Source organism: Musca autumnalis, unplaced genomic scaffold (genome assembly GCF_047663935.1).
Source record: "Musca autumnalis isolate F117 unplaced genomic scaffold, ASM4766393v1 scaffold_2, whole genome shotgun sequence".
NCBI lineage: Eukaryota > Metazoa > Arthropoda > Insecta > Diptera > Muscidae > Musca > Musca autumnalis.
The window spans coordinates 248,823,642-248,841,889 of NW_027411755.1; the positions used below are offsets into that span (position 1 = coordinate 248,823,642).

The window sequence follows — 18,248 nt, forward strand, 5'->3', positions numbered from 1 at the left end:
AGCTGCAAATTGGTGGAAGTTGTGTAACAGTGTTTGTGTGTGAGTGGGAAAAAATCTGTCCGTCCGCATAAAAGTGACGTAATATAAAGAATATATATCGTGCCATTATTGTCTGTCTGCAAAGTAGCGGTGCCTATGTACAAAAGAGGTCAGTGAACCCGACATTTAAAATAAGTGCAAAAGAAGAGGAAGAAGAAGAACGGCGTTCCAAAAGTACATGAAGAAGAAAGTGGGAAATCGAATACTGCAATAAATAGTAAATCTATTCACATTTATTTACACGATACATAGATGCACATAAATAAATACACATATTTTACACAATATATGCGAAACAACACACACATACACACACGTACACACATAAAATTCTAAATTTTTTTAACAATTTCCATTTTCCATTTAAAAATAAAACGTTATTTGCACCCAATAATTACACTCATTTCACATTAAATCACCTTATACATTCTTTTCGAACTCACTGTAGTAATACAACATATACGGTCTTTTGACGCTCACTATACAACATAACAAAAAGAAAATATAAAACGAAAGGAAGATAACAAGAAATATCAACAACAAAATTCATCATTACCCATCAAACACACAGCATATACCCATCATATATACACACAAGCATACATATCTACATTAATAGCGGCAAACAGCTAAAGCAATAGCTGGATATTCTAACTACGTTGAGAGGCGCCAATCCAGCGCTGTAGTTAGAATAGAGAAACACAAAAAATAAGAGAAAACTAATTTCTCGTTGAATAAGGGGAAATAACCCACACAACCAAAATTAAAATTTTTAAAACATTTCATGATTTTTTCAACGCATATATTTTAACTAATAATACTCAACTAACCCGCATGTGTAGTATAGTACATACATTCATATATACATAAATATTTTTGATTCTTATCTGGGTTGCCATAAAATACAAAAAACATCTCGTTTTTTGTGGTAAGTGAAAACAAATATTTTCAAACATTTAAAAATTTATGTCTGTGCGAAAAAGTGGTTAGTAAATTCGTTGGCGAATTTACTACCCTTTTTTGATAAATTCTTGCGAAAATTACGACATTTTGGTCGAATTTTTAAATATTGTAACTTTTTTATGGGATTTTGATCCGAAAATTTTTTCTACAATTCCGATTACACGAATTGAGCAAGCTATTTGTTATCAAGCTTTAACCCATAGCTTATAACATTAGAGTTGCCAGTTGTTCTGTTCACTCATTTTTGGTCGAATTAATTAAAAATTTTTGGTCGAACTTTTTTATTGAATTTTTGATTCAGCTCCACGTCAAACATTTATTATAAGTGGAAAGCAACAAATCGTACTACGTGCGATAGAGTTGCCACTGTTCTTTATCATCCCAATTTGTTCTACTATTTTTTTGGTCGGCTTACTTTATTGACTTTTTGAGTCAAAACATTTTCAAATCCAAAATTTTCGGGAAAATTTATTAAGATTTGAGAAACTCACTCATAATATTTGGGAAAAGTTGCCAGTTTTATCTGAACTTATTTTGGTCGATTTTGAATATTTGGTCATTTGATTATTTTTGGTCAAATTTTTTTTAATAAGGCTCTAGTTGGCGGGAAATTTTATTACAATCTGATTGTGTTACCCCGAAAAGAGTTGCCAATTCGTCGGATTGTCTCAATTTGGACGTTTAACTAGTTTCTCGAATTTGGTCATTTTTTTAAATAATTATTTTCTGTTGATAATCTGAATGATCCCTTCATCATTCTGATATTTTTTGTTAAATTTTGGTAAAGTTGTTCAGAATTGTCAGAGTTTAAAAAGTTATTTGAACATTTTTGGAAATTGTGCCTTTGACTATTTTTTGGTCGAATTTTTTGGTATTAATAATTCACTAATTTCTATAGCAATCGCCATTGTTTTTTTCTAATTTTTGAGCTGATATACCCAAGCAAGTCGCACATTGCAAAAATTGGTCGAATTTGTTATTTTTCGGTTTTGACTCATTTTTAATTTGGTCGTGTATATGCATATTTGAAGCAAGTTTTCCGCATTTTTCTTCAATAGATTGGTTTTCCTGCAACTTAGAATTCATTTATTGTGCAAAATTTCGCTTCAAGTTCACAAAAATAACAATTTGGTCGATTTAGCTATTTGGTCGGATTTACAATTTTTCCATTAAATACAAAGTTGCTCGGATTTTTAATTTGGGAGAATATTTTTTGAGTATTTAAAGTCGTCTTATTAGAAGTTTAGCTAATTTCAACAAAGTTGCTTTGGATAATTGTCCCCGCTCTTTTCATTCTTAAAGGTTATATAGTCACCCTTTAAAACTATTGCTTTGGTTTCGTAGTCACCCCTTAAAACTACTACTCTTTCTATTAGCAACTCCCCCTTTTCTTTTGTTCGAAAAAAGCTTAATTTGTTGATTTTAGCACTCTATTCAAAATGAGTTTAAACGCTTCTACATCCGAAGGCTCAAATAGCCAAATTTCAGACGGCGCTCGCCCTTCAGTCAGTTCCGCACACACATGTCCAGAGCAAAGTAAGTTCTTGTTTGAATGTGACCTTCTGCTCAATTTTTGTACTCAATTCGAGGCTAGTGACATTACTGATCAAACTGATACCGTTTTAGAGGTTAAATTGGAGGATTTAGAAAAACGATGGCAACGTGTTCAAAATGCCTATGAGAATTTAATACTTTCCCCAAAAGCGGCTGGTATCAAAGATTTCAAAGAGAATGCTATGGTAAATTTAAATGCAACCACCGAGGCCTACTATACTGCTAGATCACAGATTTTAGATATACTTAGGATATCAGGTGCAAATAATGTAAAAGCAAGGCAGAGTATTGTCCCTCCTCATTTTTCGCAAGCTATAAATCAAGCCCCCGTTACAAAGTCAAGCGTCTGTATCAAAGTGCCACCTTGCGATACTGAGGTATTTAAAGGAGGGTACGAAGAATGGCCGTCTTTCCGTGATATGTTCACGGCGGTCTACGCGGATCATCCCGAATTGTCTCAGGCTCAAAAACTGTATCATCTTAGGAATAAAACCAGAGGTCCTGCCGGTGCGATAGTCAAAAGATATCCGTTGTGTGACGATAATTTCAAATTGGCATGGGATGCTCTGAAGGCTAGGTATGAAAATAGGCGTGTTTTGGTCGACAATCAGCTTAAAATCCTATTTAATATCCCAGTTGCCACAAATGAAAGTAGCGAATCACTTCAGAAAATACATTCTACCGTTTCCGATTGCCTCAGTACTTTGAAAACTCTCAATGTTAATGTTGAAAGTTGGGACCCCATATTGATTCACCTTATTTCTACAAAATTGCCAGACGAAACCCTATCTCATTGGGAGCAATCTCTGAAGTCCCACAGAGAGTTGCCAACTTGGGCTCAATTAGATGAGTTCCTTGTAAATCGATTTGAAGTAGTTGAGAGAATTTCTAGCATTCGTACCACCAAACAAAATAACTCTGCCCCTTCTCAGAATTGTAATAGATTCCAAAATCAGCCGTCTCAGAATAGATCAATCACGTTATGTCCACTTTGTAATGGGAATCACGCAATAAGAGAATGTCAAGAGTTTCGACAACTTACCTCCCATCAGCGTTTAAGTTTTGTATTCAAAAATAAACTTTGCTCGAATTGTCTTTCCCCGTCTCACATCAAAATCAACTGCAAAAGTATCAATACTTGCATTATTTGCCACAAATCACATCACAGTCTTCTGCACGTCAACGATTCTTCTTCTCACGAAGATGGTACTGAAAATAAGTACAATCCCAATAAATCGTCTTCTAAATTCTCCACAAAACAAAATTACTCGTCTCCTCAAGAAAAGCCATCAACGTCAAATAAAAAAGGCTCCAATGTTCAAGCTAATTTCTCTGCCAATAATGACATGATTCTCCTAAGAACGGCTCTAGTGCAAATTGAACATCTTGGAGAACTGTTCACTGTGCGAGCGTTAATTGACTCTGGGTCTCAAAGAACATTTTTATCTGAAAAAATCAGAAATCTTCTCAAAATTCCCACCATTCGAAGCCATTTTGAAATTTCTGGAGTTGGAGGTCAACAACAAGTTTCTGATAAAGAGTGTGAGTTGACTATTGTTTTTAAAAAGTGTGATGTTCGATTCTCTATATCTGCAATAATACTTCCCAAGGTAACAAAACCAGTGCCAACTGTATCTTTCGAAATTGCAAACCCATCTGATCTTGAAGATCTAGATTTGGCAGATCCACACTTCAATAAGTCCTCACAAATAGACCTCATACTTGGTAATGACGCCGACAGATTTATAAATCTTGAAGGCATAAAGAAGAATATTTGTGGCAATACTTCCGCGTACAAAACTATATTCGGTTGGGTTTTAAGTGGGCCCATTAAAACCGAAAGTGTAAATCTCTTCTCCACCACAATCATTGAGAAAAATGAACCTCAATTAAGTGAGTTGTTAAGGAAGTTTTGGGAACTAGAGGAAGTTCCAAATGTGCCAAAAGTCTCCACAGCAGACCAGTTCTGTGAAAATTTTTATAATAAAACCACTTCTCGTTCACCTGATGGACGTTACATTGTTCGGCTGCCTTTTAAGAAGGAATTTGCTGACACAATTTATCTCGGCTCGTCTCGTCTCATTGCATTGGCACAATATACTCGAATGGAAAAAACTTTGTCTAATGATCTTGACTTACGTACCGAATATAACTCGGTTTTAAACGAATATGTCACATTAGATCATTTAGAAGAAACCTCATATCGAGAAGTCTGTATTGATAACAAATACAACTCCTATTATCTTCCTCATCACGCTGTTGTTCGCCCCGAACACAAATCAACAAAAGTACGAATTGTTTTTAATGCATCTCGCAAAACAAAGTCCGGTTATTCTTTAAATGATGTTCTCCATACCGGCCCCACTCTCCAAACAGATTTAACGTCTGTCATTTTGAATTGGAGAAAGTACCCTTATGTCTTCAGTGGAGACATCCAAAAAACGTACAGACAAATACTAGTACATCCTCATGATAGACCCTATCAGCGCATTTTATTCCGTCAAGGTGACGAAGGCCACATAAAAGATTATCAACTTAAGACTGTAACGTTTGGTGTTAATTGTGCGCCGTTTTTGGCGATCCGCACACTTTTGCAATTGGCAAAAGACTCCGAAGACAAATACCCTGATGTGGCAAAAATTTTAAGGCAAGAAACCTATGTCGACGATATTCTATCGGGCAGTTTTTCAATTGAAGAAGCTATTCAAAAGCAACAAGATCTAATTGACGTTCTTAAAAGTGCTGGTTTTCCTCTGAAAAAACTTACCGCTAATGACCCAAAGATTCTCTCTAATATTGAAACGGAAGATTTATATGATTGCGATTTTCTCCGCTTACAGGAATCAAGTTCGACCAAAACTTTAGGTATGAAATGGAATGCTTTCTCAGATCAGTTTTCATATTCCCTTGGCTCACTGTCCACAAATTCCTCTATGACTAAACGTATGGTTCTCTCAGCTGTTGCACAATTGTTCGATCCCGCAGGGTGGATAGCACCAATTATTATTAGATCAAAGGTTTTAATGCAGCAGTTATGGTTAGAAGGTATTGACTGGGACGAAAACTTAAGTCCAGATTCTCAATCAAAATGGAACACGCTCGTCTCTGATTTCCAAAACATATCGTCAATTACGATTCCTAGGTGGATTCAGTATTATCCAACTGATTCTGTGGAAATCCATGGGTTTTCTGATGCGTCCCAAGCTGCATATTGCGCATGTGTCTATATCAGATGTCAAAACGAAAAGTCAGTTGTGTTCTCCAATTTGCTAGTTGCAAAAAGCAAGGTTGCTCCTCTTCAACCTGTTTGTTTACCAAGACTTGAGCTCAGTGGAGCAGTCCTCCTCGCAAAACTGATTAATTATGTTACCTCCACTTTCGAGTTTAACTGCACTAATATAACCCTATGGACAGACTCAACAATAGTTTTAGGTTGGCTGTCCAAACCCCCTTGGTCATGGGAAACATTTGTCGCTAACCGCACGGCTCAAATATTGGAATTAGTTCCAAATGGGGTTTGGCGTCATGTACCCACGCATGACAATCCTGCCGACCTTGGCACAAGAGGCTGTAGACCTCAAGATTTAACAACCAACTCTTTATGGTTTACTGGTCCCAAATGGCTCACAAATCCCCCTTCTGAATGGCCCAAGAAAAATCCAATAGCTATCCCAGATATGGGAAAACGTACAAACGTACAAGCTATGGTAGCCGTTGAAGAAGAAGATATCGATTTTTTGAAACCATTTTCAACTTATCATAGAGCTCTGAGAGTATTCTCATATGTATATCGGTTCTACAACAATTGTTTAAGCAGGAGTAGAAATTCCCCCAAAAATATTTCCCCGCAGTTTTCACACTCTGAAACTTTTTCGGCCAAATATGGACTGATATATTTTTATCAGCGCAAATTTTATGAGCAAGAATGTAAGGATTTGGAAGACGGCAAAGATATTTCACTCAAAAGCCCTTTAAAATCGCTTAATCCGTTTTTAGATCACAACAATATTTTGCGTGTTAATGGTAGATTGGCCAAGTCAGATCTTCCCTATAATGAACGACATCCCATGATAGTTTCTGGAAATTCTCGTTTCTCTCGGTTGTATTTATTACATTTACACTTATGTCTTGCTCATGCAGAGTGTAATCAAATGTGCAGGATGGTCCAAACCGAATTTTATATATCTCGTCTCAAACCTAGAGTGAAAAGCATCATTCATAAGTGCAAAACATGCATAATTTTCAAAAAGAGACCTTGTACCCAGATTATGGCCCCATTACCTCCAGAAAGATGCGCTTTGACTCCCCCTTTTCATATAACTGGTATTGATTTTGCAGGCCCCTTTGAAATTAAGAGTTCCACTTTGAGAAATGCTCCCATTCTAAAAGGTTACGTTTGCTTATTTGTGTGTTTTGCAACCAAAGCTATCCATTTAGAGTCATGCACTGAACTCTCCTCTGTGGCTTTCGAGGCGTCCTTTGCTCGATTCGTTGGGAGGCGAGGACTACCCTTTCGGATAGTATCTGATAATGGGAAGAATTTCATTGGTGCTAGCAGAAAATTGCTTAGAGAATTTTCGCATTTTATTAAAGCTGTTCCCAGTGAGATTGCTGGCAAATATTCTACTCACGGGTTTGAATGGCGTTTTATTCCACCACATGCACCTCATATGGGTGGCTTGTGGGAATCAGCTGTAAAAAGCTTTAAGCACCATTTTAAACGGATAGCAGGAGCACACAGATTTACGTTTGAACAATTTTCGACCGTTTTAGCTCGTATCGAAGGTGTTCTCAATTCTCGCCCCATTTCTGCTGTCTCTGAAGATCCTTCTGACATTACCGCCTTAACTCCAGGACATTTTCTTAGAGGTTCCCCAATTATGGCTCTACCCGAACCAATCTCTGAAAATCTATCTCTTGTAAATAGGTGGATTAAACTAAAAGCTATTCATCAGCAATTCGCAAGAAGATGGAAAGAGGATTACTTAAAATCTCTACATAAACGCTACAAATGGAAAAACTCCACTCCCAATTTAAAACCAGACGATCTAGTTGTCGTAATGGACGATTTACTACCACCGAGCGAATGGCGGTTAGGTAGAATCGTAACAACACATTCTGGTAGTGATAGTCACGTGAGAGTGGCTGACATTAAAACAGCTTCTGGTATAATTAAAAGACCAATTGTCAAACTTTGCTACTTACCTCTTCTCGATTCAGATGCGTAATGTTATAGTGCTCATATCATATACTACCCTTCTCATCTCTACTCAAACTCGTCTCATTCGATACTCCAACTCATCTCATTCTCTACTCAAGTTGTCTCATTCTCTAACTCTTCTCACTTGCTACTCTAAAATACTCTTCTCAAGCTCGTCTCATTCGTTACTTTGAAGAACGTGTAATATATGCGCTCAATGAATTATCTCGTCTTATACTCGTTTACTACACATGCACATTATCATTTCCATTTCCACCATGCCATTACACTTTACTAACAATGTTTTACATTGTAGGTCTCGTCGCAACTCTAGCACTCGGGAACTGTACCAGTGTGTCATATGTGATAGAAGCCATGCCTTGCGCTTCTGTCCAGAGTTCGTTCTGATGCGAGTGGAAGATCGAAGGAAGATAGTCCGAGACAATGATTATTGTATGAACTGCCTTGCCCGAAGCCATCAGGTACGAAGATGCCACTCTAAAGTTGTTTGCAAGAAGTGTGGCAGCCAGCACCACTCCATGCTGCACCCGGAGTCCGCAACCACCGCTTTAGTCCGACACGAAGATTCTGATGAGGTAGTCAGGTCGACTGTGCATGAACGGCTATCCTCCCCCAATCGTCAAAGCTCATCCAATAGACGCTCCAAACGAAGAAGGCACCATAAGCCTAACAAAACAGCTAGAGGGCAGAAGCGCCCCTCACAACAAAGCCAACCAAAACATCGACAACCACCAAACCAACATCACCAAGCACAACACCATCAGCCGAAACAACACAAGCAGCAACGACAACACCAACGAACCAATCGCTACTCAAACAACCGCCAACAAGGGTACCGCCAGCCGAACCGACGCCATCAAAATCACCCCTACACCCGCAACAATAGCCAAAACCATCACCAAACTTATCGCCAGCGTCCATCTCCAAATACACTCCACACCAGCGTACTCATGCCTGACCAACTGGTGCTCTCCCAAGCCATCAAATCGCTTGCTGAAGTCATGTGCGTTTCATCCTCAGTTGCACAAGTGCAAGGCCGGCGCCATGGACAAATTTGAATGATTTGCCATAATATTTTGAATTTTAAACTTTATACCTTGAATTGTCTATGAATTGTAACTTATATTAATAGATTAAGTATATTGAAGTATCACTGTAGCTTTAAGTATATGAATTGTTATATTAGTACTTAAGCTTATTGTGAATTTGTATTAAGTAGTGAGTACTCTCGTCAACTACATATTTCTAGTACTAAAAACTTAACGAATTAACACAAGCTAAGGTTCATAGAATTTAAAAGCCACCATAGAACTTCACTTGTAAATCAATATCCAAAGGGTGAGCATCAAATCTCTTTCTCTCTTCTCTATCTCTTCTCTTTTTATATTTAAATAAACAGAAGCTACGTTTTATAACGTTTTTGGAAATTTCCCTTCTTTTTATTTCATGGTCATCATCTATCATCATCATCTGCACAATATTATTTCTCTTTGGGAGAGAAATAATATTGCACAAAATTCGTAACATTAGATACAGTCCACTTTAAAGGTCGGATTCCTGTTGGTTGCCGTTTTCCTTACATATTGATTTGGAATCCCCCTCTCCACTCATTTTTATTCACCTTGAAAAACTTTTCTTGGGCAACAAATCCAAAAACTAAAGTTTCAACAGAATCTTTAGAAATATGTAAATCTTTTCAAATAGTAAACAAGGACTAGATGAGTGTAGATGACATTGAGACAAGATTTCATTTCACTTTTACTGTCCCTCCTTCATTCACCACTGATTGTGCCTCAACAACTACAAGGGAGAATACCATGTTTCGCCAAAAACAAAAAAGTCATAACAAAAAGCAAAGCCGCCATAACAAAGAAGGAATTTTAATTTAATTAAAACAACGCCAACAGCCAAGCCACACCGAGACGACACTGACACCCAACCGACATTGAGACAGACAGAAAACATCAAATATCACACAGCTCCGAGGCTTAAACATTGAAAATCATGTTGCTTTCATTCTTGTGAGAGATATAATTGGTGGTTGAGTAGTGTTGGGAGTTGGGGCGGGGGCGAAAAGTGAGAAATTCGCCAGCTTTCACGAACGAAACTACACAACAAAAATTCTCGCTTGTTTGACAGACATTTTGGCATTGTTTTGTCTGTCTGATACGGTGGAATATGTAATTGTTTTTCTGGGTGATTATGCGGATAACTAAATACGTTATGGGTAGGATAGAGAATGAGTTTAGTTGTTAGGGGCTTGAATTCCACGCACACACACAAAGACTGTTCAACAAGGAGAGGGAGTTTTTGTAAATAGTTGTTATATTAGTAATGGTTTTGTTATTTCTAAAGTGCGAAGCCGTCTGCCAGTGGCAAAGACACTCAAATGTCATATTTGATTCCTTTATTGTTTGAAATAGAATTCTTAAATTTTTAATATGAAAGTTGAAATATGTTCTAGCATCAAATTATTACATGCTTCTGGAAGTTGTCTGATGCCTACAACATTTACATGGATTGGTAGACATTTTTAGAGCGAAACATTGATTGAATATTTATCGCCTATTCCCCGTTTGCACTTATATGAAACGGGGGTATACATAAAAGGTGGTTTTCCAAATGGATTCCCCCAATCCGAGACTTTAAATGAACCAGCTGTGTGTTAGCCGGGTCAATGAGATAATACAGCATATTGAGGAAATTTTAACCTTGAACAAACAAACCTATGCTCTCAAAAGTTAACAATATTATACGGAATTTGTAAGAAAATAATTCGAAGAGAAGACAAGATTTCTTAAGTCGTTTTATAAATTTGTTTTAGCAAACCATATAAGGTATTTTGATAGAACTTCTTCTAGAAGAAGTAAACGTCAAGATGTTTAGTGCCGCACGTTGGGCTCCATAAAGCTAGAAATTGGCTCTACAGTAAAAATACCTTTCTATTGCTCAAAGACCTTTAAAAGAGGCTTCTATAGAGAAAAAAGCATGCAAATTGTCTTCCGTAGTTCGAGGACCAAAGAGGTCGTGAATAACCTTATGTATAATGACTTCTTTATTATTTAACTATCTTATACCCAGCGAAAATATTCATTACAAAACCCGCTACAAACCCATTATATTAACAAGGGCATGTCGCTCGAAATAAGCAGTTATTTTTTGATCACTTATAGAAGTATTTAATAAGTAGTCACGACTTTTAGTAGTAAAAAGTAACTGCTCTAAAACGTATGAGTAAAGTCATACAAACTAACCGGTGATATTACGTACAACATACTTTTCAAATTTAAAGGTACTTTCTTCCTTACTTACTTAGCTGGCCCATTACAGAACATTTGTTCCATAAACCGAACTAAGAAAAGATCTCCAATTCTCTCAGTTTAGTGCTTCGCTTTTTGGAATACCGCGCCTTGTCATCTCGTCATCCACTTTTTTGCGCCATCTATTTTTTGGCCTGCCAATTCTGCATGCATCGCCATGTGGCCCGAATTTCTACGCCTTTTTAGCGGGTTCATCATCGCTCATTCTTATTATATGGCTAGGCCAACGCAATCGCTGCGTCTCGATACGTTTAACTATATTGATGTCGTTGTATAGCAGATACAGCTCGTGGTTCATACGACGTCGATATTCACCGTCAACGCAGATCGGTCCGTAGATCTTTCAAAGAATTATTCTCTCAAACACACCAAGCACTGCCTTATCTGCTTGCGCAAGTACCCAGGCTTCGGAGCCATACATCAGCACGGGTAGTATCAGTGTTTTGTAAAGCGTTATTTTTGTTTGACGAGTTGTGGCTTTGCTTTTAAAGCGCTTACTTAAGCTAATGTAGCATCTGTTGGCCAATACAATTCTTCTTTTTATTTCACAGCTGATGTCGTATGTTGTGTTTACGGAGGAGCCGAGGTAGACGAAGTCTTTTACTACCTGAAAATTATAGGAACCAACTTCGAACCACAGTTGGTCCGAGCTCAATGGACGCATTGCGCGTCGACACCATCAGCTTGGTCTTCTCGCCGTTTACCGCCACACCCACTTTAGCAGATTCTCCTTCGACCTTCATAAATGTATCAGTTACTTCTTTTACTGGTCTTCCCATGATGTCTATATCATCAGTATAAGCAAGTAACACGTGGGGTAGATTGTGCCACTTCTTTTGACGTTTGCCTCACGTATAACCTTTTCCAGCAGGATGTTGAAGAGATCACACGAAAGGCTGTCTCCTTGTCTGAAACCTCTTTTGGTACAAAACTCTTCGGAGAGCTTTTTTCCTATTTGAACTGAGGACCTCGAGTCAGTTAAAGTCATTTTACAAAGCCGAATGAGCTTTGCGGGGATATCAAACTCAGACATTGCTTGGAATACCTTTGAATGCAGAAGGCTGCTTTATAATCGACCAAAAGGTGATAGGTGTCGATCTGCATCTCTTGGGTCTTCTCCAGGATTTGCCGCAGGCTAAATATCTGGTCAATGGTGGACTTGCCAAGACTAAAGCCGCATTGCTATGGTCCAATTATCTCGTTGACCATAGGCTTCAGTCGTTCGCACAATATCCCTGACACGATCTTGTAGGCAATAGTTAGAGCATACAGTCTTATCTCCCTTCTTGTGGACGGGGCACAGGATACTCAGGTTCCAATCGTCGGGCACTTGTTCTTCCTGCCAGATGGCGCCTCCGGCTTTGAACAGCTCGGCTGGTAAGCCATTGGCTCCTGCTGCCTTATTATTCTTCAGCCGGTTTGTTGCTGTCTTTATCATCTTGGCTGGACGGTATACATTCAATACCATCTTCTGGGATTGGATCTGTGATATCTTCTTCGTCTTCGCTGCTATTGGATACCAACAGTTTTGAAAATGTTCTTTCCATATTCTGAGCACACTATCTGTATCAGTTACCAAATTACCTTGCTGGTCTCTACAGGAGGATGTGCCTGTACCAAAGCCATCAGTTTGATGATTGACACTTTGGTTGAATTTTCGGACTTCATTCTGGTTCCTGTACATCTCGATTTTTTCACACTCCCGCTTTTCCATCTCTCTCTTTTTCCTGCGGAAAAGACGTTTCTCGTCTCTCGTTTTATCCCGATATCTCTCTCGTGCGCTACGCGTTGCTACGGATTGTAAAGTAGCCCTAAATGCCGCATTTTTCTCCTCGGTAGCACGACACTCCTGATCATACCATGGAGGTGGAGGTCTCTGGTATCCAAGTATGGAGTTTGCGGCTGTTTGCATGGAGTGGGCAATACTTTGCCATTCGCTGATATGTTGTCGGGATGAGGAGTGCTTTGATTAAGCAATTGGGCTAGTTGAGTGGATTATGCTCTGGCTATTTGTTGTGATTGCAGCTTACCGATGTCTAACTTTCGTGTTGTGTATGTTCGTACTTTGTTTACTACGTTTAACCGGGTGCGTTCCTTTACTGCAACAAGGTAGTAGTCCGAGTCTATGTTTGCTCCTCGGAACGAACGCACATCCAACACGCTCGATGAATGTCTTCCATCTATCACAACGTGATCAATTTGATTTCTTGTTTTCTGATCTGGAGACAGCCAGGTGCCCTTATGGATGTCGAGTCTATCAACCTCATATTATTGTCAGATGTTTCACTGTGGAGACCGAATTTTCCGACTGTTGGACCATAGATATTTTCATTTCCAATTTTGGATTTAAAATCGGCTAAAATAGTTTTAATGTCATGAGCAGAAAAACGGTCATATGATTCTTCTAAGCGCTCATAAAATATATCTTTGGTCAGTTCGTCCTTGTCTTCAGTGCTTTTATTCGAATTGTAGCAAGTCTTTCATTCACTGGGATGAAGCTGGAGACCAGATGTTTTAACCTCCGACCAACTACAAATCCGCAACCAAACTCATGCTTTGTGTCATGGCAGCTATAATACAGTGCGTCGCCTTTAGGTGTTGTTGTGACGCCTTTCCCATTCCATCGTATATCCTGTACGCAGTAATGTCGGCCTTGATCTTTTCAAGTACATCTGCCAACGCGTAAACTGCACCTTCTCTATAAAGAGTGCGAACATTCCAGGTGCAGATTCGCAGATCATGGTCCTCAAAATGCTTGCGGTGGTCGTCAACTTTAGAGGGATTTGTTTTTCTTGTCTTTTGTTTTTTCATAGTAGGCTGTTTTTTCTAGGGGAGGGTTACTAACCCGACGACCAAACCCAAGTTTTTAACGTTCTTATAGGTGAACGCGCGGCACATTTTAGCTCACTACTTTTAACGGGTGTTACAGGCAGCTACCCCAGGTGACACCACGGGGAGGTCAGTGTCCACTTGTGATGAAAGAGGGACCAAGATAAATCCTGGGCTTTGCCATGTTAAAGCCGGTCAGGACCGTTCCTTGGTATCTTCCATCCCCTACGTCACCCTATAGAGAATATAAGGTTTTCCAATATTTCTCTCATTTCTCTATCAGACAACTCCATTATATTTGCGCTACTAACATCTAATAGAAGTATGTATTTCAGTTGCAAATGTTTTGGGCAGCATTTAGAGATTCATTTTTTCACAATTTTGTTCTCTAAGTTTTAATTAAAATCCCTCTCTTTGTCGAGATATTACAAATTTGTTTAAAGAAAATTGTATATGCCGTTTATTACAAAAGTGCTTCGCGGAACATTATAAGATTCTGGTTCATGTAGTGAAATGAACTTTCAATACATAGCATTACCAACTCCTCTAAATGTCAAAAGAATTTAGTAAAATCTGCCAAGAAATGTCAAAGTATTGAATTCCATAGACCTATGAATTATGAGATTTGCTAAAAACTCTCTCAAAATATTCAGCCCATAGGATGATGATGGAGTTGCTTGTTGTTGAACAGCATGTGGTGCTGTTTTAACTGTTCTGCTAGTAGTCAGTCAAACAAAAAAGCCTAAAGTGGCGCCCAACATTTTGAAAATGCCAAGTGTTAAGTGATTGGCCTGTTGTTTTCCCGATGTGAAACAAAAACAACAATTATTCTATGATGGGGAGAACAAATCGTCGACATTAATATAAAAAATGGATGATTTTTCTTATTACCACATAGAAGAAGAAGCGATACATGTAAATGTTGACTTCTGGATATGATGATAATATGAAGTCATGCTCTGGGAGATTTGTGATCTGTTTTTTTTTTCTTTTTTGGGGTAGTGCAGTTGTGTGTGGAAAACATGTGGTGTTTTATGCATCCATTCTCGATATGAGTGTCAAATGATTTATGACACATCTAATGACAGATTGATCGTCGTCAGTCTATGGGGAAGCGTTGGGGGAAATAAAAAGCAAAAACAATTTTAGTGTTTAGATATTTATAATTTCTGCCAAGATCATATAAAATTTATTCCCACTCCCCCTAAAAATATAGATTTTTGACATTTTGCCACACGCCTTCTTAGTTTCAATTTTTCATTGCATTTTATGTGTGTCTTCTGTTTGGCACCAAAATCTAAATTTCACAAAAAAAGAACTAGCAAGGGGATTTCTCTCCACCAAATGTAGCATTTAGTAAATTTTGGTTGCCGAACTTTTTTTTTTTGACTTGTCATAAAGCAGTGTTTGCTCGCTTTGATTTCTTTTTTCATGTTAATGATCCAGTTTTCGTGAGATTTTTTGGATTTTCAAACTAATTGATCTATGCAGATGTTGTTGTTGTTCATCAATTGACTGGAGGAGGATGCTATATATTTGACCTGTGGGGCTTATCTCCATATTTTGTTCCTAGAAATTGCTTTTTTAGTATTCTTTTGCCTAGCCTAGTCATGTGTGAAAATCATTGTATCGGTGATGGTGATTGTTTCTCGCTCTGATTTTGTTGTTGTTTTTATTTTTGTATAGAGTAAATGATTAATTATTGAAAAAATTCGGGGCGTTAATGATCTTCTTTAACGGATATTGTTTTCATTTTCTTGTTTTTGTTTTGGACTAGTTTGGTTGTTGCTGCTGTCTGGTCAATTTGTTATTAAAGTAATTAAGAGGCAAGTGGTGGTGCTGTAGTGCATGGAAAATGAAAAAAACTCCATTCTATTTAAGTTTTTAAATTAATAATAGTAATTTGTTTGTTTTTTGTATTGAGTTTACAAAAATTGATTTATGAAAACGTATAATTTATGAGATTCACTGGCTATTTTGGCAATCCATACAAAAATATTTTGACATGAAATGCCTATATTTGAAATTAAAAGAAAAATGTTGATTTATAAAACTAAAATAATGGCTGCAACACATTTTGATTTATTCATACACTTAGATGACCAATTGATGATGAATTGGGTGTGAAATTGGAAACAGTTTCTGATTTTTCTTAATTACATGATCCTCATTTTTGTGTTCGATTATCTCACACACTTCTTATCAAAATTTCCAGTAATTATTTATTCTATTTAATATATTCAGAGATACATATAACAGTATTTTAAGAAAATATCTTAAGAATTTGTTCCTTAATTCGGCCTACATATGTATAAGATAAACTTATTCAATACCTCACGCTGCAACTTAAATACTCCATTTTTTAAACCATTTCTAAGTTATCCCACATTCTCTATTCACTAAGTAAATAATTTTTAAAATGACCTTTCTCTACACTATAGATGTTGAGATTTTGTCCAGTATTGTTGTGTATGCTTTAGATATTTGACACAGTTTTTTTTCCAAACGTTTATGCACATCAACATTCATAAATTCCAAGAAATCCCAACATTATTCGGCCAATAAATATGAAAGAAAGAAAAATAAAACTTGTCAACAGTTTCTCTAAAAAAGAAAACATAAAAATTGTCAAAAATTTTAAACACAACACACACTCATCACTGCCAAACCCAAGCAGCCATCATTCAATTCTATAGACCATTCAAAAAATTACAACAAAAACAATGTTGCTGCTCCTGCCGTTGCTGATGATGATGACAATGATGAACCAACAATTTAGAAACATTCTCTATTGGCCTTTTGCTCTCTCTTGTGTGTTGTTGTTTAATTTTTTTTTTCACAAAAACACCCACGTGTTATTACAACGCCAGCAATAGTTCTGCCACCAACAACAACAACACAAGTATTACAAAGAATAGCAACAACTGTGGCAAGAATAACAAAGGCATTTTAAAGTGTAAACAAACATTATTTCCCCCTATAGAAAGAACGAACGAATGAATGTATGTCTGCCAGTGGAGTAGTTCTTCACAGAGCATAAACGAAAAATTTACGATAATTCAAAATGTTAAATTAACATTGGGGAGGAACGGTTGTTTGTAAGAGAGCCACTTAACAGTTGTGTAACCATCATCACTGTGGCTCTCTTTAAAACATTGGCAACATTGTTTGGCTGGCCGGAAGTTAGAGATTTGGGATAATGGAATTGCCATGTTAAACACCCTCAACATGTTGCTGAAACATCGTTTATCAGACGATATTATATCTGATGGGCTCTATAATAGGGGGAACTCTATTCAAAAAACACCTATAGGATGTATTCTTTCCATTGAAGACAGATAAGAGGTTTTCTTAGCATATCTTCCACCTATAGAACTTTCTCCTATAGAATGAAGAACGAACAGAATGGCTGTTTGCCAGTGGAGTAGTTTTTCACATAGAGCATAAAGAACAAAATTACGATAAGGCAAAATGTTAAATTAACATTGGGGAGAAAGTGTTTCTTGTAGGAGAGTAATTTAACAATGATGTAATAATCACTGTGGTTCTCTTTAAAACGTTGGCAACATGAACCTCCTGGCTGGTATGTTAAAGATTTGGGAAAATATCATTGCACAATCGAACATTATTAACATGTTGCAACAACATTTGAAGGTCTTCTATCAGTAAGACTCCTTTAAGATGTGTTCTCTCTGCAGGAGACCTTTACGTGGTCTTTTAATATTCTATCTATAGAATATTTTTAAAAGGTCTTCTACCAATAAACAACCTTTATAAGGTCATCTATCGACAGACAAAGTTTATGGGATCTTCTATTTGTAGAAGACTTTTAAAAGTCTTCTATCCAGGGCCTACAGAAGGTCGGCCATTCAGAGTACTGTTAACAACATTTGACAACAAACACAATAGATTTTACATTATTGTGATTTTAGTTTCTTTGTATTTTAAACCACAATAATGTTTTTGACATCAAACATAATAATCAGCTGGGCTTATTGGGCGACCTTATGTAGGCCTTGCTTCTATCTGTAAAAACCCTTTAGAAAACTTTTAGGAGGTCTTCTGTCTGCAGAAGAAGATCGATATTTCCTATCTATACCTATCGGGGTTTCCTATCTATAAAACATATTAAAAAGTTTTATAACTTTAGAAAACCGCTGGTATGTCTAATAAGATTATTAGAGGGTCTCCTGTCTATAGAAAACCTTTTTGTAGTCATCCATAGAAACTTTTATGGGGTCATCCATAGATGACCGAAAGAGGTCTTCAATAAAATCCGTTATGAAGTCTTCTATTTATAAAAAACCTTCATGGCTCATTCT

At 37.3% G+C, this 18,248-nt stretch overlaps 2 protein-coding genes across 2 annotated transcripts in view; both read left to right on the plus strand.

Moving 5' to 3' along the window:
* The window catches only part of LOC141395461 (kinesin-like protein CG14535), a 212,562-nt gene that overhangs the window by 123,152 nt on the left and 71,162 nt on the right, over positions 1-18,248 (plus strand). The gene's annotated exons all lie outside the window — the stretch shown is intronic.
* Positions 116-8,973, plus strand: LOC141395462 (uncharacterized). Its single transcript, XM_073971340.1, has 2 exons — positions 116-148; positions 8,073-8,973. Exon 2 carries the CDS (start codon positions 8,164-8,166, stop codon positions 8,833-8,835), a length of 672 nt encoding a protein of 223 aa, XP_073827441.1. The 5' UTR covers positions 116-148; positions 8,073-8,163; the 3' UTR covers positions 8,836-8,973.

Excerpts from the sequence above, each read along its gene's own strand:
- LOC141395462 (XM_073971340.1), top strand. The coding sequence starts at position 8,164 with ATGCGAGTGGAAGATCGAAGGAAGATAGTCCGAGACAATGATTATTGT.